Raw genomic sequence first — 24,634 nt, 5'->3', positions numbered from 1 at the left:
TTTAATCTTGATTTTAATCATCTTACATGATTAAAAGATATATGGCAAGCTTATGTGTAGTGCCATGTGTCACCATCTCATGGTGCCATATGTCACCCTGTGAAATGACCAAAATACCCCTGTGTCTTAATTTTGAGTTCTCAACCCAAAATAATTATTTCTCTTTTTCTAATCAATTTATATTAAATATAAATTAATTAATTAATCTCTATTAATTAATTTCTCATTAATTAAACTCATATTTAAACACTTTAAATATAAATTTAACTTATACTATACATCAAATAACCTAGATTTGGTTTCAAGCCATGCTAGGGATTTTGCAATCTAATTGCAAACCATTAATCAATTAAACTCTTTAATTAATTAATTAAATCATATTTAATTTGGTGATTACTCGTGTATGTGTGTGACTTACTAGGCTCATCACTAATTGGTAATGAGACATGATATCAACTCTTAATATCATCAGAACTCTTTCTTACCATAAATAATTTCTCTAAACCATTTTATGCACCTCATAGACCATGGTTAACACCTAGCATAGCATGCCATGGCTACCCAATCAGTAATAAGGTTTACCTTAAATGAACCTATAATCATATGTTACCATGCACTAGAATCTCTCTGTTACAAAATCCCAACTCAAGCTGGAGTCATGGTTTATGTCAAACCCCATTTGCTATGAATATTATGTTCTCTTTTAATTCCAATTCTTGGTTAAAAAGATTTTTCTCATCAGAAACTCTTTTCTGATTAAATCTATCTGTCCTGGCCAGGAACTTGAAACATCAAGAATAATTAAATGAACATAGGATTTTATCCTTATTTACTTAGAGGAATAGATTCCATCTTGATCAACACCTACCTCCATATATAACTAGTAGGAGCCAATAAATGCCCATATACCCATACACAGTACAAGTATGAAAGTAATATCAAACTCAAACCACCTATATACAAGATAACTGTGCTATCTTAGGTCTAACGATTATATGCACTGATATGATTTATGACAATGCATTGACAAGAGTAAACTCCATGTGCTTGTCATAAATATCACTGGCTCGACCTACTTATCATGTATAAGTGCCTATCATGTTGTCATATGGCATGAGACTCATCATTCCATCTTATTTATATCTCACATAAATAACTTGGGAACAAACATGAATACAATCTTTCTGGATAAGTCATGTTCTTATTGTGAAGTATCCTCGATTGTGAACCTATTTACGATACTTTGTGCTAGAAATACTGTCACTCATATTCTTAACAACTTAAGAATATAATTTCTAATAAAATATCAATGGACCTTTTCTGTTACACATAAATATATTATGTAAACGGAAAAGTGAAAATGCCTTTTATTAATAAAAGATGTACAAGATACATACTAAATGATATGCTCTAGGGCATACTATTAATAATCTCCCACTAGCACTAGAGCCATTCATTACAATATCTTAGACCCATCTTCTCAAGATGTCGGTCTAACTGAGTCTGTGACATGGGCTTAGTGAATTGATCAGCTGGATTTTAAGCTGATGCTATTTTCTGCATGGCTACATTGCCTTACCCAACTATTTCTCTGATAATGTAGTAGTGCCTTTCTATGTGTTTGGATTTTTAGTGAGACTAGGGTTCGTTAGCCTATATGACTGCTCCATTGTTGTCACAGTGAAGTGGAACTGCTGACTCAATGGAAGGAACTATTGCAAGTTTTGTCATGAACTTCTTTATCCAAATAGCTTCCTTTGCAGCATCTGATGCAGCAATATACTCAGCCTTTATAGTGGAATCTACAGTCGTACTCTGTTTGGAACTCTCCAACTGACTGTACCTCCATTACAAATGAACACATACCCAGAGGTAGACTTTCAATCATCGATATCTGATTGGAAATCATAATCAGTATAACCATCCAATTGCAAGTCTCCACCTCCATAAATCAAGAATAAATCCTTAGTTCTTCTCAAGTACTTAAGGATATTCTTGACAGCTATCCAGTGTTCCAAACCTAGATTGGATTGATACCTGCTATTCAAACTAATAACATATGCGATATCCGGCATAGTACACAACATTGCATACATTAAACTTCCAATAGCCGAAGCATATGGAATCCTGGCCATTTTATCTCTTTCTTTAGGTGTCTTCGGAGACATCTCTTTAGAAAGGTGGATACCATGTCTCACTGGTAAAAATCCTCTCTTGGAATCAGGCATGCTAAACCTCTTTAACACCTTTTCCCAAGTATAGACATTGGGATAAACTAATTATTCTTTTCGCTCTCTCTCTATAGATGCGAATCCCAAGAATATAGGTTGCCTCCCCTAAGTTTTTCATGGAGAATGTATTTGATAACCATATCTTCATAGTTGTCAACATACCTGTGTCATTACCTATCAACAGAATATTATCCACATATAAGACAAAGAAAATGATCATATTATCACTAACCTTCTTATATAGACATGGCTCATCCTTATTTTTGACAAAACCAAATGACTTAATGGCTTCATCAAAATGGATGTTCCAACTCCTCGAAGCTTGTTTCAACCCATAAATGGATTGCTTTAGCTTGCGCACTTTGGAACCATCGTAGAATTCAAAACCCCTAATTTGTTCCATGAAAATGTTTTCTTCAATGTATCCATTGAGAAAAGCTGTTTTGACATCCATCTACCAAATCTCATAATCATAGTATGCAGCTATTGCTAATAGAATCCTAATTGATTTAAGCATGGCAACAGGCGAGAAAGTCTCCTCATAGTCGATTCCTTATCTTTGGCGAAACCCTTTCGCTACTAGCCTTGCCTTATAGGTCTCTACCTTTCCATCAGAACCAATTTTCTTCTTGAAAACCCATTTGTTTCCTATAGGTACAATACCTTCAGGTGGGCCAACAAGATCTCAAACTTGATTCTTATACATGGAATCAATCTTGGATTTCATAGCGTCAATCTATTTGGAAGAGTCTATATCTGATATAGCTTCTTCATAGGTAAGTGGATCATTTCCATGATCAACTTCTTCATGAGTGGACAACTCTTGTTCTTCTTTATGAAAGAAACCATATCTCACTGGTGGGTGAGATACCCTGGTTGTTTTACAAGAAACAACTGTAGATGTTCCATTAATAGGTGTAGGTTGACTAGATGGATCTATATCCATCTGATCTGTTGGTTGATCAAAATTTTCCGATTCTAACTCTATTTGCCTTCCTTTGCCTCCTTCTTGAACAAACTGTTATTCAAGAAATGTAGTATCTCTACTCACCACAACCTTTTGTGATGTAGGCAAAATAATATCAAAAACTATCTTTTGGATATCCAACAAATTGACCCTTTTCTGATCTGGTTTTCAATTTATCAGTGTTCAGCTTTTTGATATAAGCTGGACAACCTCAAATCTTAACGTGCTTAAGACTTGGTTTTCTTCCATGCCATATCTCATAAGGTGTGGAAGAAACTGATTTTGATAGAATCCTATTCAGAATATACAAAGCTGATTCTAATGCAAATCCCTAAAAAGAGATTGGCATATCAGTATAGCTCATCATACTACGTACCATATCCAATAGGGTACGATTTCTCCTTTTAGATACACTATTCAGCTGTGGTGTTCCTGGAGGAGTCAGTTGGGAAACAATGCTGTGCTCTCTCAAGTATTCATCAAATTCAGTACTCAAATATTCACCTCCACGATCTGATTGAAGAGCTTTAATACTCTTTCCTGTTTGATTTTCTATTTTAGATTTAAATTCTTTGAACTTTTCAAAGGATTCATGTTTGTATTTCATCAAATACAAATACCCAAACCTTGATTTATCATCAGTAAAGGTAATAAAGTAATGAAAACCACCTCTAGCCATTTCTTTAAATGGACCACATACATCACTATGTATTAACTCCAAAATATTTTCAGCTCTTAGTACTTGTCCAACAAGGGTGATCTAGTTATTTTGCCCTGACGGCAGGATTCACAAGTTGGAGTAGGCTCAGAGCCCAATAAGGATATAATCCCCATTTTCTCCAGTTTTGCAATCCTATCTTCTGCAACATGACCTAACCTTAAGTGCCAAATATATTTTGAACTTGAGTTGATTTTGATCATGGCATTGCATTCTTTTAGATTGCTTGCATTAAATTTGTATTTAACATTATTATCTGGATAATAAAGTCAATCATGTATATAACCCGAACCAACATATTTATTTCCAAAAGAAATATTACAAACATCATTTATGAACTGAAGTTCATAACCATCTCTAGTCAAACTAGATATAGAAATGATGTTCTTAAAAGGCATTAGGTACATGCATAACCTTATTTAAATACAAAACATGTCCACACATGTATAAAGATTTAGATCCTATGGCTAAAGCTTCAACAGTTGAGCCATTGCTAATCCAGAATCTAACATCTCATTACTGCAAGCTTCTATTATTGGCTACACTCTGGGCAGTTCCTATTCTTGTGCCCATCATTATGGCAGTGAAAACACTTTCCTTTTGCCTTTGTCAACTTTGGTCTTCCCTATCTGTTTAGCTATCTACTTGGAAGGACCAGGAATTTGAGGTTTCTTTTTCTTATTGCTTTTCTTCTTGTTGGACTTTCAAGCAGAAGAAGATGCAGTCAAAGCTACTTCTTTTCCTTTATTGCTCGGCATATTCTTTTGGGCAATATCCAGCATGTTGAGTAAACCAGCCAAAGTACATTCCTTCTTAGTCATATGAAAATTTGTTACAAAATTCCCAAAAGACTCAGGAAGGGACTGAAGGATTAAATCCATCTGCAGTTGGAAATCCATGTTAAAGTTAAGATGTTCCAGCTGCTCAATCAGCCGAATCATCTTGTGGACATGATCCCCAACATTCTGTCCCTCAGACATCCTCATGCGGAACAACTGCCTAGATATCTCATACCTAGCATTCCTGCTATGCTCACCATACAACTCTTGTAGGTGAAGGAGGATCTCACTTGCACTCTGCTTGTTCTCATGCAGCTTCTGTAACTCATTACTCATAGAAGCAAGCATGTAACACTTGGCTCTCATATCATGCTCCTTCCACTTGTCTAAAGTTTCATGTTCCTCTTGAGTGGCATCTGGAGGTAAGGGACCAGGAACATTTGAGTCTAGAACATATCCTATATGTTCAAGGTTCAGGATAAGTTTCAAATTTCTTAGCCAATCAGACAGATTAGGTCTTGTCAACCTATTGCGATCAAGTATGCTTGCAAGGATATTAGATGGTGGTGATTGTTCTGTGCTCATTATTATCAGAAAATTTAACTGCAAAAAATAATCAGATTAATTAGTAAATGTATCATGTAATTAATCAAAATGATTATGGTCTTTTAATCAAATTGGTCCTCCCACTAACTTAGTGAATCCTACACTTCCAAAGTAGAAAACGAAAATTCTAGTTGGATAGATTTCTAGTGGGTGATTGCATTCTTATAATTCTATTGATCATCCTCAGGTACATCCATTATTGGAATTACAATAAACTAAAAGTGAGCAACTCCTTGCCCATCACATCTCATGTGAGGTTCAATCCTTTACCTAGCCCCTAATGCTCAAAATCTCAGGTACATCCATTATTAACTTATCTTGCATTAGTTAAGTTGATCCCATTGAGCCAGTAATTATGAAAATAATTTTAATGTCCTAAGCTACATCTAATATTGGCCACTAAACCATTTACATATTTACAACATCTCATGCTTAACAATTATTCTTAAGAAAATCTCTTAAATTAATTGTATCTTATGCAAATATTTAAAATTTCTTAAAATAATTGCCTCAATGGAGAGCCCATGTTATAATTACTTTAATTATAGCATTTCCAACTTAATCATTTGTTTAAAAGATTTTATGGTCATCCTAATTACTATTAAGGTCTCACTTTGCACATTATCCAATTAGCATGCATATATCATATACTTGCATACATTCCCATACATCTCATGCATTCATGGATAATAATAAATATGGTATGATCATGGACTATCTAAGAGATTCAATTCTGGGCCACCAAGAATTGAATCAGGGCATTCCTAGGTGCATTTCATTCATTCATATTACAAGAGTTGCCGAAGGAGTACATAATCAAAACTTGATATTGAATTCCTCCCACTGGTCCCACTAATACTCTTGACCTCCTTGATCTTCTTGTAATCCAATATTACATAGTAATCCTTGGCATACCAAGGCGAATTTACAAGAACTAAATAAATGAAATTACAACAAAAAATTATTACAACCTTAATAATACATGCCCAAAAATAAATTAAAATAAATTAATTTAAATTACAACCCAAAGAAATATAAAAGAAATAAATCCAATCACATTGGTCTTTTATAGTCCATGATCATCCATCATGCATATCACTATTTAACAATTAAATAAAACATACATACTTAAATTAAATTAAATATCTCATATTCAACTTAAAAATCCAGATTTGAATATGATTCAAACAAATTTAAAAATTCAGATTTGAATCACATTCAAACAACTTTAAAAATTCAGATTTGAATCACATTCAAACAACTTTTAAAATTCAGATTTGAATCACATTCAAACAACTTTTAAAATTCATATTTGAATCACATTCAAACAATTTTTAAAATTCAGATTTGAATCAAAATTTAATTATGTGATTAAAACAACTAATTAAACATTTTAATTAGTCATAGGATGAACCTTAGATCATACAACAATTATAAATTCAAAAACCCAAACCTTGCACACCCCATTGGAGACCACAAAGTGTGCACACCATTGGTGTTCATCACCATGCCGCCACCTTTCCTTTGCAACCAGCAATGGATCTATCATCTCATGATCAAACCACACAATTAAATCATACAATCAACAATCTAAATGGAAAATATAGTGGCTCTGATACTAATTGAAGGAGTGAAAGTATGAAAAATACAAGTTTATATCATTGAATTCAGAAATTTTTCACCTAGGGTCACATGCATCATGCAAGATTTATTTTTATCTACTTGATTTTAATGATAAACAACATATTAAAACTCTTTTAATATGTCTTTGGATCTGTATTTGCCCTTGAAGATTTTAGAAATAATCTGATTAATTTTAGAACCCTAGATTAGATCAAGAACACGTGCATTAACCTCTTGATGCACTGCAGTGTGTTTGGCACCTTTGGGATGCGTCTTTAGGACACCAGATGTTGTCTCTCTAGCTTGTCCACACCAAGATCACCTATGGCAGCCCTTGAACAACTTCTAAAACTTTTTCTATGAATTAGAAAATCAAGTTTTGCCTTTTAAGAGATTACAGATGTAAACATGACACTAAAAATAATTTCTAGTATTTTTAATTCAAGGGATTGTTTGCTAATCTCTTTGAATTGATGAGAGAAGAAGAAGAAGAGGGGAGAGGGCAGCCAAGGGTGGCAGCACAAAGAGAGAACAGCAGCCCACACGTTTTAGTCTTTCATAAGAACACTTATATAGCTAGGTCATCACTTAAAACCCTTGTCACATGTCACCTTCTGATTGGCTCTAGGTTTAATTGACCCAATCACAATGTGCCAAGTGTCAAACCTATATTTAATCTTGATTTTAATAATCTTACATGATTCAAAGACGTATGGCAAGCTTTTGTGTAGTGCCATGTATCACCATCTCATGGTGCCACATGTCACCCTGTGAAATGACTAAAATACCCCTGTGTCTTAATTTTGAGTTCTCAACTCAAAATAATTATTTCTCTTTTTCTAATTAATTTATATCAAATATAAATTAATTAATTAATCTCTATTAATCAATTTCTCAATAATTAAATTCATATTTAAATACTTTAAATATAAATTTAACTTATACTATACATCCAATAACCTAGATTTGGTTTCAAGTTATGCTATGGACTTTGCAATCTAATTGCAAACCAAACCTATTTAATTAATCAATTAAACTCTTTAATTAATTAATTAAATCATATTTAATTTGGTGATTACTTGTGTATGTGTGTGACTTACTAGGCTCATTACTAATTGGCAATGAGACATGACATCAACTCTTAATATCATCAAAACTCTTTCTTACCATAAATGATTTCTCTAAACCATTTTATGCACCTCATAGACCATGGTTAACACCTAGCATAGCATGTCATGGCCACCCAATCAGTAATAAGGTTTACCTTAAATGAACCTATAATCATATGTTACCATGCACTAGAATCTCTCTGTTACAAAATTCCAACTCAAGCTGGAGTCATGGTTTATGTCAAACCCCATTTGCTATGAATATTATGTTCTCTTTTAATTTCAGTTCTTGATTAAAAAATTTTTCTCATCAGAAACTCTTTTCTGATTAAATCTATCTGTCCTGGCCAGGAACTTGAAACATCAAGAACAATTAAATGAACATAGGATTTTATCCCTATTTACTTAGAGGAACAAATTCTATCTTGATCAACACCTATCTCTATATATAACTAGTAAGAGCCAACACATGCCCATATACCTATACATAGTACAAGTATGAAAGCAGTATCAAACTCAAACCATCAATATACAAGATAACTGTGCTATCTCAGGTTTAAAGATTATATGCACTGATATGATTTATAAAAATGCATTGACAAGAGTAAACTCCATGTGCTTGTCATAAATGTCACTGGCTCGACCTACTTATCATGTATAAGTGCCTATCATGTTTGTCATATGACATGAGACTCACCATTCCATCTTATTTATATCTCATATAAATAACTTGGGAACAAACATGAATACAATCTTTCTGGATAAGTCATGTCCTTATTGTGAAGTATCCTCGATTGTGAACCTATTTATGATACTTTGTGCTATAAATACTGTCACTCATATTCTTAACAACTTAATAATAGAATTTCTAATAAAATATCAATGGACCTTTTCTATTACACAAAAATATATTATGTAAACGGAAAAGTGAAAATGCCTTTTATTAATAAAAGATGTACAAGATACATACTAAATGATATGCTCTAGGGCATACTACTAGCACATGGTTGGGCTCTTAACACTGTCTTAAGTTAACTTACTTCGAAGCTCGCGCTTCTATGTGTTTATGCCATAATAAATATTTTTCATAATGTCATTCCTTTACCATCCTCATCCTTACTTTTCTATTTACTTCTTTTTCCATTCCACAAACTTTGATTATTTCATCCCTATCATCCTTAATAAATCCGTTATACCTCAATATTACTCTGATTTGGTCCTCTAACCATTCTTGTCAGCACTCTCACTGATATTTGTAGCATTTCTTTATTATGTTTAAACCAACTATTTAAATTTTCACTTCCACAATTTTTTTTTTATCTATCGATATCCCATAGCTTATTTTTCACTGATTTGAAATCAGTGTCTTCTTTTCTACTTAACTATAAACTAGCCTTTAATATTTTAAAAAGGGGGTCTACAAAACTATCCATTTTCTCTTTTCATGTACCAATCATAATCTAGTCATTATAGTCTGCACAATAGAATTATGCTCTCTCTAAGAAATCCCTGGCCAATTATTTTCATTATTATTATTATTTTTTTACACATCACTATCCTTATTAGAACATCGTTTCGTAATTATTTTGTAAGTTATAATTATCATCCATAGTATCTTGTCTCTTTCGGAGGAGCAAAATCATATTTTGTGTCTTATGCTACATAAGTAGCAGACTTTAGGCAAAAAGATTCATTACAATGCCAAAATAACTATAAACTCTATACTAGAGACTGAATGACTTTATTGTATAAAGGTTATCTTAATTTTATAACTATACTATAATTAGTAATCTTATAGCAATTCCCAATGTATTGTAGCTCATATTAGATAACTGAGTTAATGACTCTACCTATCTTATAACTATAACCTTTCGATATTCTAACTTTAGAGTTTTAAACCCCTAAGTAGGATTTCCAAACTCATTTCCAATAATAAAATTCTGTCTTGGCATAAGTATACCAAAATAGATGCCGTTGGCAACTATTCTCATCTTGGTGTACTATAAAGTAGTACGTAGCTCTACATAATAATCTCAAGTCAGTACTGTAATCTGCAGCTTACAGTACAAATATTAAGAATATTGCATAGTTACTACGATACATTCCAATAAATCAAACTTTCTTATATTTTATCCTTTTCGAATTTACTAATATTCGAATCTTATTCCGATTACAATATCCATTAACAATTACTAGTAGTAACATCTTTGCCCTCATCTAGAGCAATTATATTATTGTAGCTTACTTTTAGGTCCTCGTGCCTTATATTAAGTAGGCTTACTAATTAGCTTTATAAATTATTGTATGCTAGCAAATATTTTCGCTGATAAACTCATCCAAAACTAATTTCAATTACACTTGTTATCATAGTTTCTATCCTAAAGGACTAGTCACTAATGCATCAAAATTTATTCCCATGTAAAGGAACAGCAACAGAACATATAATTCTAACACGAACATACAAATAAGTAGTGCTGGGATCAAATAATAACTAGTTGTTTCTTCCAAAATAAAGAACTTACCAGCAGCTACATCCGAAGTTTCTGCTCTTTCTCCCTGGCACATAGTGGATGCTTTGACTGATACGCTACTATATTCAGGTTGATTCACTATGCTATGATTACGAGGAATACCAACTCTATTTCTATCTCAACTTTGACTGACTGTCTGTGAACTCTGGAGAGCAGAGCGATGCGCTCTGGTAAAATCTCTAGCAAAATGTCCAAGCTTTCCACAATTGTAGCAGGCTCCAGTGGCTTTACGACAAATACCCCCATGTTGTTTGCCACAAGAGTTACAGATGTAGGCAGGATAGGAACTTCTAGTTGTTCGACGACTGGACCTTGTTGGCTTCTGTTCTGATAATCTGCCTCTGTCATTTCCCTGAGCTCGGGGTTCCTCAAATTCCTTTCTCTTCCCTAAATTTCTACTTGAACTCTGACCCATAGGTTTCTCCCTCTTCTCTATTTCACACTGCCCTTGTGGGGGTTGGGTCTATACTTGGGCTTAGGCTGATAGGTTATCAGCCATCTGTTGAAAAAATGTAGCCAACTGCTAGGCCATTTGTGCAGTAATTTATACAGGTGGGGCTGGTACAATCGGGCCTTCGACACTCTGAAGAGCTGGGGCCTCACCTTGTACTTTTGCTGTTAACTATTCTATTATTTCATCATTCTCTTCCATATATTTTCATAGGATTTACTATTTCCTGTACAACTAACACAAGGAGATTTCTCCCCGTTAGTTCATATTTATGTTGTAAATGTACTATATGTATCAAACATTTGAGCAGTTGTATTTACCGAAAAATATTTCAAATTCACAATTCAAAATTTACATTAAAACTTGCTCTGATACCACTTAACATGTCACACCTTACCCCTCCATGAGGCATAACATGCTCCCATAGTACACCTAATGAACTATCGTACTTTGCCTATCGGTAACCCTTTAAATATACTACAAAGGATTTTAAAACAATTTTTGATAATTTTTATAGTGGTGTGAATGTCAAATATTTATTAAAAGGCCTTTAATTGACATTTTGGTCATGGATCAAATCCTCGATTAAAATCTGGTGTTACAAAATTTTTTTCAAAATTTCGGTAGAGTGCCGGCTATATTTTGAGAAAACAGTTCTTAAAAACCTGAAAAGAAAAACACTCCTAATATGTTTTCTCAACCACAACTCCAATAAAATCCATTTCAGCTCCCAATTCAATCCCATACAAGAAGCTCAATTCGCAATCAAACGCAATTTGATTTAAACCAACACTGAACCATCTCATTTCAATCTCACAAATTTTCAATGTAAAGGAAATAAGTTATCATTCACAAAATGCAAGAATTTAAATATTTACATTCATTGAAGTACTAAAATTAGTAAAAAAAAAAATTTATAAGTAATTAAAATCTCAAACTAATAATACAGTAATTTGTATTTGATTACATTCCAAAATAATATTACAAAAGTATTTATGCAAATGCTCAAATGAAATTGCATACATATAATTATATGATTACATCAAAATCTAATGTACAAGGGTATACCTATAATACACCCGATGCTAGTCCCAATGTGTCTTCAAGGTGCAGCTTCAAGTAATCTCACTCAGCTGCTTCATGTTCCTTTCACCTGCGACAGCATACAAAGCTATCGCTGAGTGGTGAACTCAGTGGTGCACAACTATAATTTAAAATATAGTACCATATACCTTAGCAAAATTACAACAAAGAATTTGGAAATCTGGATATTCATCAAATTCAAAAAATCAAAATATTCGTTGCTAATAATATAAATCATTTGTTAAAATGACTTTGATCAAGAAATTCAATTTATCAAATCCCAACTGGACATTTAAAGTAATTCCACTAACTTATGGAAATAAAGATTAATTTTAATAAAATCAATTATGCATAAATCTCATTTGAAATTAAAATTCTTTACTATTCAAAAACCATTCTTTATCTCACTAACTATGCAAGACTAATCCGTAAGGGCCATCTTCAGGGCGATTCTAACTCCCTATGGTCGGGGAGATTGAATCATCGTGCACATTACACACCACAATAATGCAACTTCGGAAAGGGCCAATGAAAAACTTATATCTAACCTCTAATAAGAGGGGAATCTAAGCATGTGCACGTACTATGGCAATCAAAACAAAGCTAACTCCAGTGTCTCCTTAACAAATGAGGGATGGGTAATAACTTAGTCAAGCATGTATAGTGAGATATAAAACACATAATAAATCTCTTTGTCCTTTTTGTGAGCATAAATCATAATACAATTCAATTCAAAGTCAATTCCAATATCCAATAATTTTTTTATGTCCATCACAATTCAAAACATATTTAATCCATTTCCCATGTTAAGTATAAACCATTTTTCAAATCAAAATTTTCATGTAAACCATGTAAACGTATTTCAATTAAAATTTTTCCAAAGCCAGTTTCATTCAATTCATAACAAAATAAAATCATAATTAATTTCATTTTCTAAAACTAAACTCATTCATACCATAACACATTTCAATAATCATTGAAATAAATTCAATAATTGGTGAACATATTACATAAAGAAACAAAAATCATTTAATCAAATAAAATATGCAAAACAGAACAATTTAAAACTAGTTGTGCACAAACCTCTTTTGTTGACTCAATTTACTCAAATTTTCGTTTCTCCTTCGAAGATCTCTTTCCAATTGAAACACATAAACTTAAAGTGCTTTAGTATCCATTTCTAATAATTAAATTCCAACAATTTCTTTGCAGACTTATCCTACTCATTACGATTTATAAATTTCGGTCCATCGCATTTTTGTGTATAGTAGCACTATTCATAGCACTATTCAAGTCAAAATATTAACTTTTCCATACTTAATAGGTTTATTAATTCTAATTGCACCCATATACCACATTTTGGGTGTCAATTTTGTTGGCATTGATTGTCAATTCAATTTCTAATTTCCCTAGGTGCAAATCCAAAAAGTCAGTTTTGGGTTACAAGTTTCTACTGTTCTATTAGTCTGTCCACAGTGGAATTTTGGCCAACTTTCCTTCATCAAAATTGTTCATTGATGTGTCTTATTTAATTCCCTTTTTGAATCACCCCACTTGGAGTTTTTTAGTTCAAGTTATGGCCATTTTTCTAAGGTTGGCCAGATTGGTCCAAACCCAGATTCTAGGTACCAAATTTGGTTTTGACAGTTTTGAGCAACCAATTTTGGTTAATAATTTGACTTGGTTATGGGCAGAATTTGGGTTTGTATTCTTCATGAAAGTTGTAGTACTATGTAATAGCTTTCTAATGGTTCAAAAATCAGGTCATTTGGATCTGCCTAGACTAAGTTATGGCCAAATGAACAAACACTGTTTATTTGGTCATTTTTGTACAGTCGCAGTGTGCTAATTCCGGGTTTGACCTAATTGTTCACTAACTTAGAGTCGCTTTCAGGGCAAGGTTTCTACACAAAAAATTGTGGCATTATGTGTGTACTTTCATCTCCAATTGGCCTTATACCAATTTGAGTGGTAGAATTACAGTTTTGGTTCCCTAAGTGGACCAAGGTCAGGCTGTCCAGAATTGGACCCCTACCAATCCGAATTTGACTTAACTTCTCACCATTCAAACACACCCCAATTAGTCTCAATTGACCATTTTAAACATCACTTAGGTCAAAGTACATCAATTTATCAAATTCTCAAATTTCTTCCCCAAAACCCTAAGGGTCAAGAACTCTAATTGTTTAATTTGCACAATTCATGCCAATTCAACTCAATATATATATATATATACATATATATATATATATATATGTATATATATATATATATATACACCTATCAATCACACTACTAACCAATTTAGTTTCATCAAATACCTAAAACTTCACTTCTCCCTATATCCACCGAAATTCCCTACCCCTTGATTAAGCATCATCTTTTTCATTTCACTTAAAATTTCATCTCAATTCAACTCATCTTAAAGATTTAAAGGATAGAGATAACAAGATTGGTACTAACCTCTTTTGTGAGATTTCCAAGCTAACCCACTTTTCACTTTTTTCTCTTCTTCTTGGTACTAAACTCTTATTTGAGGTCTATAATCAAATTTATGTGTTGGAAACTAGAGAGTTTATGGTAAGAATGTTTGAAAATTTAAGCTTAAAAACTCAAAAATGGAGGATGGCTTGGGTGGAGGATGGTTTGGCCATGTAAGTGGGGAAGAAAAAGATAATTTGAGTTTTTACTTTTCTTTTGTCTTTAAGTTAATATTTATCCCCAAAACCAATAATTAGAAATTAAAAGTTTAATTGTGCCATGCATATGTCACTTGATGATGTCATTAATATCTTTTAATTTTCCTTTCTTTTCTTTTCCTTTCTTTTTCCATACTTCTTCAATTTAAATCTATATTTTGAAATTTTAATTTCTCACATTTTATTGGACAGTTAGGCCAAGAGTCACCTCTAAGGGTGAATTAACCAATTTGCCCCTCGCCGGTCTGATCCGGTTTACCAATAATTCTGTATTTTTTTCGAAACCTTGATCTAATTATTTGACCTACTTCTCAACTCTTTTTTGTGGTTTTCTCATTTCCACTACCTTCGCAATTTTTCTTAGGACTGTGGTGTCATAATGTCCCATACAAAATTAGGGTTCTGACTGATCTCGCAGTCACTTCCCGGTGCGGTCACCCATCGCTGTGACCCCCGGCTCATTTAACCCATTATACTTTGTTTTCTTTATTTCCTTTTTACCTTCATGTAATTGCTATTTATTTTTGTTCAGGGCTTTTCTAGGTGAGTTAATATGATTCTAATCCTCTTAATTGTCCTGACCGACATCGGTCACTGGAACAGTGAGATGCACAGAACTATGCATATAGGGGTGTTACAACTGCTTCTCCCTCAAAATCTGTAATATAGTTCTCAAGTGTTTATCATGCTCCTCTGCGTACCTTGATATACTAAAATATCATCAATAAACACCACCACAAACTGATTAAGATATAGTCTGAAGATTGTGTTCATCAGGCTCATAAATACCGCTGGAGCATTAGTCAACCCGAATGGCATCACTAAAAATTCATAGTGGCCATATCGAGTCCTAAAAGTAGTTTTGGGAATACTTTCCTCCTACACCCCAATTGATAGTACCCCGATCTTAAGTCTATTTTGGAGAACACAGTTACATCTTTCAACTGATCAAATAGATCATCAATTATGGGCAAAGGATATCTGTTCTTCATTGTCACCTTGTTTAGCTATCTGTAATCTATACGCAGATAGAGAGTACCATCTTTCTTCTTAACAAATAACACTGGCACTCCCCATGGTGATATACTAGGGTGTATGAACCCTTTATCAAGCAATTTCTGCAACTGCACTTTTAACTCTTTCAATTCTGCAAGCACCATCCTATATGTAGTGATAGATATTGGCTTCACTCCAAGCATAACCTTAATCTCAAACTGCACCTCTCTAACCGGAGGCAATCCTTGCAATTCATCAGGAAAAACATTTGGGAAGTCACACATTGTAAGGATATCCTTAAGATCTGGACTCCTCATACGTGTGTCTACCACATGTGCTAGATAAGTCTCACACTCCTTTCAAATCATCTTCTTAGCTAGTGCAGCTGAAATGAGATTAGAGGGCAACAGGTGTCTCTCCCCTTGTATCCCCATGTCTATATACTCAGGGAGACCAAAAGTGGCTGTCTTCAATCTACAGTCAATCATTGCATGATGCCTGGATAGCCAATCCATGCCCAAAATAACATCATACTCCTTAGAAGGAATCTCAATTAGATCAGACAAAAATGTGTGATCTTGAATCACCAATGGACAATCCCTATATAACCTATTCACTTTCACCTCTTGTCCTAATGGACTAGTCACCAACACATCATAGTCCATTTTCACACAAGGAATAGCAATATCACAAACAACTCCAGCACTAACATATGAATGGGTAGAGCCAGGGTCAAACAACACATAAACATCTTGATCAAGGAAAGAAAATATACTAGCCACCACATCAGAAGTCTCTGGTTGCTCTCTTTGTCCCATGGTGTATACTCAGGCTGATGCACCACTCTTCTCAGGCCAATTTATTGTCCCCTGACTCATAGTAGTACTGCCTCGGCCTCTACCTCTTCCTTTGCTAGTAGACTATGAAGCTCATGGGGTAGAGCCCTGAACTGACCCCTCTGATGCTGTGTATGGCACAGATCTGTGAGTACTGATATAATCCTTGGCAAAATGTCCAGTTCCTCCACAGTTATAACAAGCTCCTGTGGCCTTAAAACAGACTCCCCCATGCACCTTCGCACATGTCTCACAAGTGCGAATAGAGGATGTTCCTCTGGACATCTACTGATTAGGTCTGGTTGACCTTTATCCCAAATACCTGCCTTTACCAAATCTCTGAGTATTGAATCCCCTGAATTTCTTCCTTTTCCCTGAACCACTACCTATACTTTGTTCAGTCACCTTCACACTCTTATCTTTGTCTTTTCACAACTTTCTTAGTTATCATCTCCAGTTCTACCCTCTCTAGCTTGAGTGCTTATGAAATCAGGTCTGAGAAGTTTGTATACCTGAAACCCACCACTTGCATTTTGATGCTTGGCCTCAAACCAGCCTCAAACCGCTTGCATCTGTGTCTGCTCATAATAAGCAGGCCCCCTACATAATGACTCAGTCGAGAGAATTCTATCTCATATTCAGCTATTTCTATCCTCTTCTCTTAAAATTAGAAATTCTTGAAGCTTTATGTCCACATAAGTGTCGGGGACATACTTTTGCCTAAACCGATAACCCATTAGATATACTATAAGGTATTTTAAAACAATTTTCATGAAATTTAAATCATCAATTAAAATCTGGTGTTATAAAATTTTTTCAAAATTTCGGCAAAGTGCCAGCTGTATTTTGAGAAAACAGTTCTTTAATCCTGCAAAAGAAAATACTCCCAATATGTTTTCTGAAATACAACTCCAATAACTTCATTTCAACTCACAATTCAAATCTCAATAAACAATCAATTCATTTTCAAACCAATCTCATCATAAAGAAACATTTCATTGATCACAAGATTCAAAATTTATATTATAAAACTATTCAAGTTAATGAAATCTCAAATTTACATTTAATTACATACCAAAATATTTTACAAGAGCTTTTTTTTATACAACTGCTCAAATAATTTACATACATATTATTACATGCATACATCAAAACTTGTGTACATGGGTATACCTATGATAAACCTGGAGCTGATCTGAATGTGTCTTCAAAGAAGCTTATTCAATTGCTCTATGCTCTTTTCACCTGCGACAGCATACAAAGCTATCACTGAGTGGTGAACTCAGTAGTGCACAACTATAATTTAAAACATAGTACAATATACCTTAACAAAAACTACAGCAAATAATTTAGAAATCTGGATACTCATCAAATTCCAAAACTCAAAATATTCATTGCCAATAATATAAATCATTTGTATAAAATGACTTTGATCACGAAATTCAATTTATCAAATCATAACTAACCATTTAAGGTAATTCTAACAATTTATTGGAAATAAAGATTTATTCTAATAAAATCAATTATACATAAATCATAATTGAAATCACAATTCTTTACTATTCAAAAACCATTCTTTATCTCAAAAGCCAATCTTTATCTTAAAAAACATTCTTTCTCTCAAAAACCATTCTTTATCTTAAAAACCATTCTTTATCTCACTAACTATGCAAGACTAATCCGAAAGGGCCATCTTCGAGGTGATTCTAACTCCCTATGGTCAGGGAGATCAAATCGGATTATAACTCCCTATGGTAGGGGAGGTCGAATCATCGTGCACAATACACATCATAATAATGAATCTTCTGAAAGGGCCATAACATAAAACTTAGATCTAACCTCTAATAAGAGGAGATCAAAGCCTGTGCACGTACCATGGTAATCAAAACACAACTAACTCCATTGTCTTCTCAATAAATGAGAGAGACGGGTAATAACCTAGTCAAGCATCTATAGTGAGATATAAAACAATATCACAATCCTTTTAGTGAGCATAAATCACAATACAATTCGATTCAATGTCAATTCCAATATCCAATAATTTTTATGCTCATCACAATTCAAATCATAAATTTGCATTTTTCCATGCAAATTTACCATCACAATTCAAAACATGTTCTATCACAAATTTTCAAAACATAATTTATTCAATTCACAGTAATGCTTAATACTTGTGGAAATACCATTACACAAAGCTAAATTCATACATACTATAACAATTTCAAAAATCATTGAATTAAATCCAATGCTTGTTAAACATAATACATAAGAAAAATATGTCATTTAATCATATGAAATATTCAGAACAAAATCAGTTAAAAACTAGTTGTGCACAAACCTCTGATAAATGCCTTTTGGCTTTGACTCAGTGTTTCCTTCCCCTTCCCTGAGTCTTTGCTAACTAAAACACACAATTTGAAGTGTTTCAGTACTCATTTAAACCGTCTCTAACAATAAGGCTTAATAATTAATTTATTGAATTCTATTATTTCGTTAGTCAACCTAAGATGTTGACCCTCGATGCATTCTAGGTGAATTAGGTTTAATGTTACCAATATGTCACATTTTATAGCCCTTTAGTGTTGGTATATGTTACCAATTTCATTTTCAAGTATATTGCATTTTATTGCAATTTGCCGGATTTTAGTATACTAATTTGACCTAGCTGGATGACCTAGTTTCCTCAATTTTTGGGTTTCGGTCCAAACTATAAACTTGTAGGTCTATGTCTTATTGCACGCGGGGCAAAATTTCAGGTCATTCTAAGTTGTGTAGACCAAGTTATGGTCAATTTACCAATGCTGGACAGAATGCACCAAAATGGTAACTTTAGGTAGAAGTCTAAAGTTTTTTTTTTTTTTGCACTTAAAAACTTGTGTTATTATGCCATTATAGCACTAAAAGGCAAATTGCTAAACGACATCAATATATGCTGACATAACAAGTCTCTCTATGCTGTTAAACTAGTGTGGCAAACAGGTCTTACATATTTGATTATATAAAATAATGTCATTCATCCAGCCAAGTCAAGAATAATGAGTGAAAATAGAATATGCTAACATTTACCCCCCATATGAGGAAATCAAAAAGCAAATTGGTATATATAGCCAAATAGGTGGGGTCCACTTGTCACACTAGCTTAAGAGCATAGAGAGACTTGCCATGCTAGTTTAAGAGTACAAGGAGACTTGGCACATTAGCATATATTGACGTTGTTTAGTAATTTTGTCCTTAATTGCTAACGAATTAATAATATGAGTTCTTAAGTGCCAAAAAAAAAAAAAACTAAAGTCCACAACTTTTCCCAATTTTTTTTAATTTTTATTTTAATTTTTTTATGATGAGAATATAGAAACAGGCATGTTAGCTTGTTATATAACCTAGAGTACATGGTTTACAGGTTCCTGAAGGGATAGAGAATAACAAAGGAAATATCTACATGTCAGAGACAAGTCCAAAGAATGTGTTTGAAGCATATTTGGATCAATTTCAGAGAGACTTTTCATTATTCCTCAGTTGTAGAGCAATGGAACTCAAAGCAAATGGTCAGATGATTTTAACTTTACTAGGAAGAAGCTCTTTTGATCCTATCTGCAATGATTGTGTCCAGTTTTGGTATCTATTGACTAAATCTCTTCTTGAGATGTCAAGAGAAGTTGGTTCTTTCACCTCTCTTTCTTCCTTTATTTCTTTTCAAATAGGGCAATTGGATAAAATAATCTAAACATTTTGCTAATTTATAATTTATTCAAATGTTTCAATTTTGAACCAATTGATCAAACATTTTAATTTTGAAGAAATTTTAGCCAAAACTGCTCATGAGGATTTTGTAAAACAAGATCATGGCTTAAGTGTGACACTGAAAATTTGTTAATAATTTTTAATTTAGACAATTTTCTTTTTCAAATTCTAAAATTTGGGTCAATTAATTTGAAATTGAAAAGTTTGAATAAAATTGACAATTAGCACAAAAGTTTGAAATTTTTTGTTTAATTAGCCTTTAATATATATATATATATATATATATATATATATGGTTTTATCTCTTTCTAATAATGGTTATCCCTTTATGTTCAGGGACTTATTGAAAAGGATAATGTGGATTCCTTCAACCTACCTTGGTACACTCCTTTCAGTAGAGAAGTGATAGAGATAATTGAAATGGAGAGTTCTTTTGAAATTAACAATATGAAAACCTTTGGAATGAATTGGGACCCAAATGACAATGATGAAAATCAGGATTATGTCTTTGACAAGAGCACAAGTGGGGAAAATGTAGCTAGTTGTGTAAGAGCTGCTTTAGAATCCTTGCTAGCTAGCCATTTTGGAGAGGCCACTATTGATGAATTATTCTCAAGGTATGCAAGAAATGTTGGTGAGTATTTGTCCAAAGAAAAGACCAAATACAACTTCTTGGTTATTTCCATGACTAAGAAGTCTTAAAAATTGGATTGTTGAAGGTGTAGGAACTTGGAATGAAAAGATTTTCTATGTAATATCTTATGCAACTGATACATGCATTACACACACACACACACACACACACACACACACACACACACACACACACACACACACATAATTACAAGTACAATGTCACGACTCAACTTTATGGACTAGACTGACACTAGGATTTGAGCCGATTTAAAGCTCCTGAAACCTGTAGCAAGCCTCATTGTTCTCAAATCCATAACCAGGACCAATCTTAAAGCCCAACATATAGAACAAAATAAAATAAAATATTACAAATCAATTTAGGCTAGCTCAACCCAATAACCATATGAAATCCATAACTATGGGGAGCCCCAACTCAAACTTGATACTTAGTATGTATAAATCATTTAATACTATCAATTTTTATTAATGAATACAATATATTTATAACATAGTTTCACAGAGGACTTTTAAGAATAAAATAAATAATTAAGTAAACTAATAAATAAATAAATAAAATTTTCCAATTAATAATATTGTACTCTAAGAAAAAATTGTAAGTTAGCCTCAGAAAAAAATTATTCCTCTTACAACTTGGGAAAAAATTATTGAAAATGAGTGGGCATTTAACGCAGTGAGTTTATATATTGAATATAGATGTAATTTCTACAACTACCTACAGCTGCTACAATTCTATCACAAAATACACATTCAACTCATATAATAAATAATTCACCTGATATTTGCACCAGAAGATAATTTGGAGCTACTCACGCACCTTGTGTTTCACATCAATACATAAATATGGGAGTTAATCAACTATACAACTTTCTCAATCCAAATCCTGCAAACAAGATACCTCTCAAACTAGACTTTCGCTCAAAATTCCAAGTGCGGGGCTAGTGAGATGCCTCTCAAAGCCATGCTTCACCCTGACTTTAACAGATCCATAAAGACCAGGTTTCAGCGAGACTAGCTCAAGCTGCGATTACACTTCTAATCCATAGCCTCATATACCATATATATATAACACATACAAATCCAAATTATCCTTACAGTGACAATCATAGACAAATAATAACAATTAAATATATAGCAATAAGAATGCTTCTAATTTATTTAACTATGTGAATATATATATATAAAATGCATGGGCATGCCAAGAATGTAAATAATATTGAAATTACAAAAATAATCAATATCTAACTCATAGAGCTAATTATCCGACTATAGCCAGTCTGGCTGAAAAGAAAAAAAACTAGCTAGCACCGATCACCTTTGCAAATTCTACAATCTAGAATGCGTTTGAAATGACTAAAAATGCTAAAAACGACTGTAAATGTCACACCCTACTCCTCGTAAGATGTAACATACTCCCGCAGTACACCTAATGAATTACCGTACTTCACCTACCGGTAACCCATTAAATATACTACAAGGGATTTTAAAATAATTTTCGTTCATTTTTAAATTGGTGGGTAAATTTTTTTTCAGATATTAAAAACCTTTATTTAAAGTCCAAACATAAATTAAATTTTTATATATTTAAAATCTCCGCAATTTTTACAAAAATTTCGGCAGAGTATCGTCTGTATTTTAAAAAAATAGTTCTTCAAAACCTGAAAATAATGACACTCCCAATATTTTTCTCAACAAACTTCTTCAAATTTCACAATCAATCTCAACCAATTTCTCAAGTCTCAAACTTCAAACAATCCTCATTTCACAAATCAACACAAGCAATTCAATACACAGTTTAAATTAAATCAAATATTAAAACATCTCATTGAGGTAACCAAATTAATTTTCACATTCATGGGAGCATTAAAATTTAATAATGCAAAATTTTATAAGTATATAAAATCTCAAGATAATATTACAATAATTTGTATTTGATTACAATCGAAATATATATATTACAAAAGAGTTGGTACAGCTGCTCAAAGGAAATTTCATACATATAATTACAGAATTACATCAAAAGCTAATGTACAAGGGTATACCTATGATATACCCAAGGATAATCTCACCGTGTCTTTCAGTAACCTCGCTCAGTTGCTCTATATTTTCTTTCACCTGCGACAACATACAAAGCTATCGCTGAGTGGTGAACTCAATGGTGCACAAACTAATAATTTAAAACTTAATACAAATTATTCTTAACAATTCATAATGAATAAAAATTTAAAATTTATAAATTCTTCAAAATCCATGACATACAAAAATCATTATTTTCATTCATGCAAATTATTCATTTGAATAACATTTTAATCAAATAGTAACTATTTATCTACATTTCTTTTAAATCCCGAAACAATACAAAAATATTTTGAATCACTGACAAATTATTTATTTCAATCACAATTTATCAAATTATGCATAATTTAAAGGGCGTTGCCAACAATTCACACAGTTAAACCCATGACCCAAAATTCAAATAGATGCCGTGTTGTACACCATGACATTTCAAGCTCTCCCAATAACCGAGGCTAAAAGGGAGAAACAAAGACTAGCTAGTATATATTGGTACTCATTCAAATTCTTCCCCAACTGGCAAGCCAGAGAGGAAGGAACTCGCCCCATCTAGTGGAGGAGATATCTCACTAGACAAGTTAATGAAAATTCACAACAAATTTTGTCATGTCAACTGTGGTTTCAAATCATATTCAAAACAATTTCTATTTACAAAGTGTTTACAAATCATCAACATATTTAATCATCATAAATTCATGCTCAAGGTTGGCAATACATTAAACTTAAAATTTACGATCCTCAAAACCATGCAATAAATCCTTAAATGAATAAGAAAATTTACATTTAATTTGTACAATTTCATTCAACAAATTAAAATCCTCAACACACAAAATTATAAATCATAAATAAACTTGTTCACATCATTTTAGAAGTGAAAAGTGACAAAATAGTTAGTTGTGCACAAACCTTAAGCGAGTCGCCTCTTGGCCTTGACTCGATTCCTCGGATTCTTTCTCAGTGTTCTTTTCAACTGAAACACACAGTTTCACAATGTTTCAGTATCATAACTCACCGTAAATCTAAAAATAAATTTAAATTCACTTATACCTAGCTTTAATATTCTAAACTTGGAGTTTTTTAAATTTTGTGTTTCGGGGTTACTATTCACTATACTATTCAAGTCAATTTGTTGACTTTCTAAGACTTAATAGGTATGGGAATTCCAACTTCACCCACATACCACATTTTGGTCACTCAATTTGTTGGTTTTGGTGGTTTACTCAAATTCTAAGTCTTTTAGGCAATTTTGCGAATTTTTAGTTTTAGTGTCTTAAGTTGCACTGTTCCATTGGTCATTTTTCTGTTAGAATTTGGCAAAACTTCCTTCATATAAAATGTTTCCTATTGTATTAACTAAATTATCCTTTTTGAATCACTCTATTTGGAGTTTTTTAGCTCAAGTTATAGCCATTTGAACCATGGCTGCCGGATTGGACTCAACCCAGATTTTCTGAGCAAATTTTGGTTCTAGCAGTTTTAAGTCACCAACTTTGGGTGGCTAAATGACTTAGTTAATGGCATAATTTGGGTTTGTGTT

At 32.8% G+C, this 24,634-nt stretch overlaps 1 protein-coding gene across 1 annotated transcript in view; it reads left to right on the top strand.

Moving 5' to 3' along the window:
• Positions 1-21,072, top strand: part of LOC110671531 (probable jasmonic acid carboxyl methyltransferase 2) — an 88,327-nt gene extending 67,255 nt beyond the window's left edge. Inside the window, exons 4-5 of the mRNA XM_058134594.1 lie at positions 20,030-20,284; positions 20,707-21,072. Coding sequence (XP_057990577.1) covers positions 20,030-20,284; positions 20,707-21,072 — 621 coding nt within the window. The remainder of the gene's footprint in view (positions 1-20,029; positions 20,285-20,706) is intronic.
• The last annotated feature ends 3,562 nt before the right edge of the window (positions 21,073-24,634 follow it).

This window comes from Hevea brasiliensis, chromosome 14 (genome assembly GCF_030052815.1).
Source record: "Hevea brasiliensis isolate MT/VB/25A 57/8 chromosome 14, ASM3005281v1, whole genome shotgun sequence".
NCBI classification, from domain to species: Eukaryota; Viridiplantae; Streptophyta; class Magnoliopsida; order Malpighiales; family Euphorbiaceae; genus Hevea; species Hevea brasiliensis.
The sequence above is the reverse complement of the archived record's forward strand: the minus strand, read 5'-3'. Positions and strand labels throughout refer to the sequence as shown.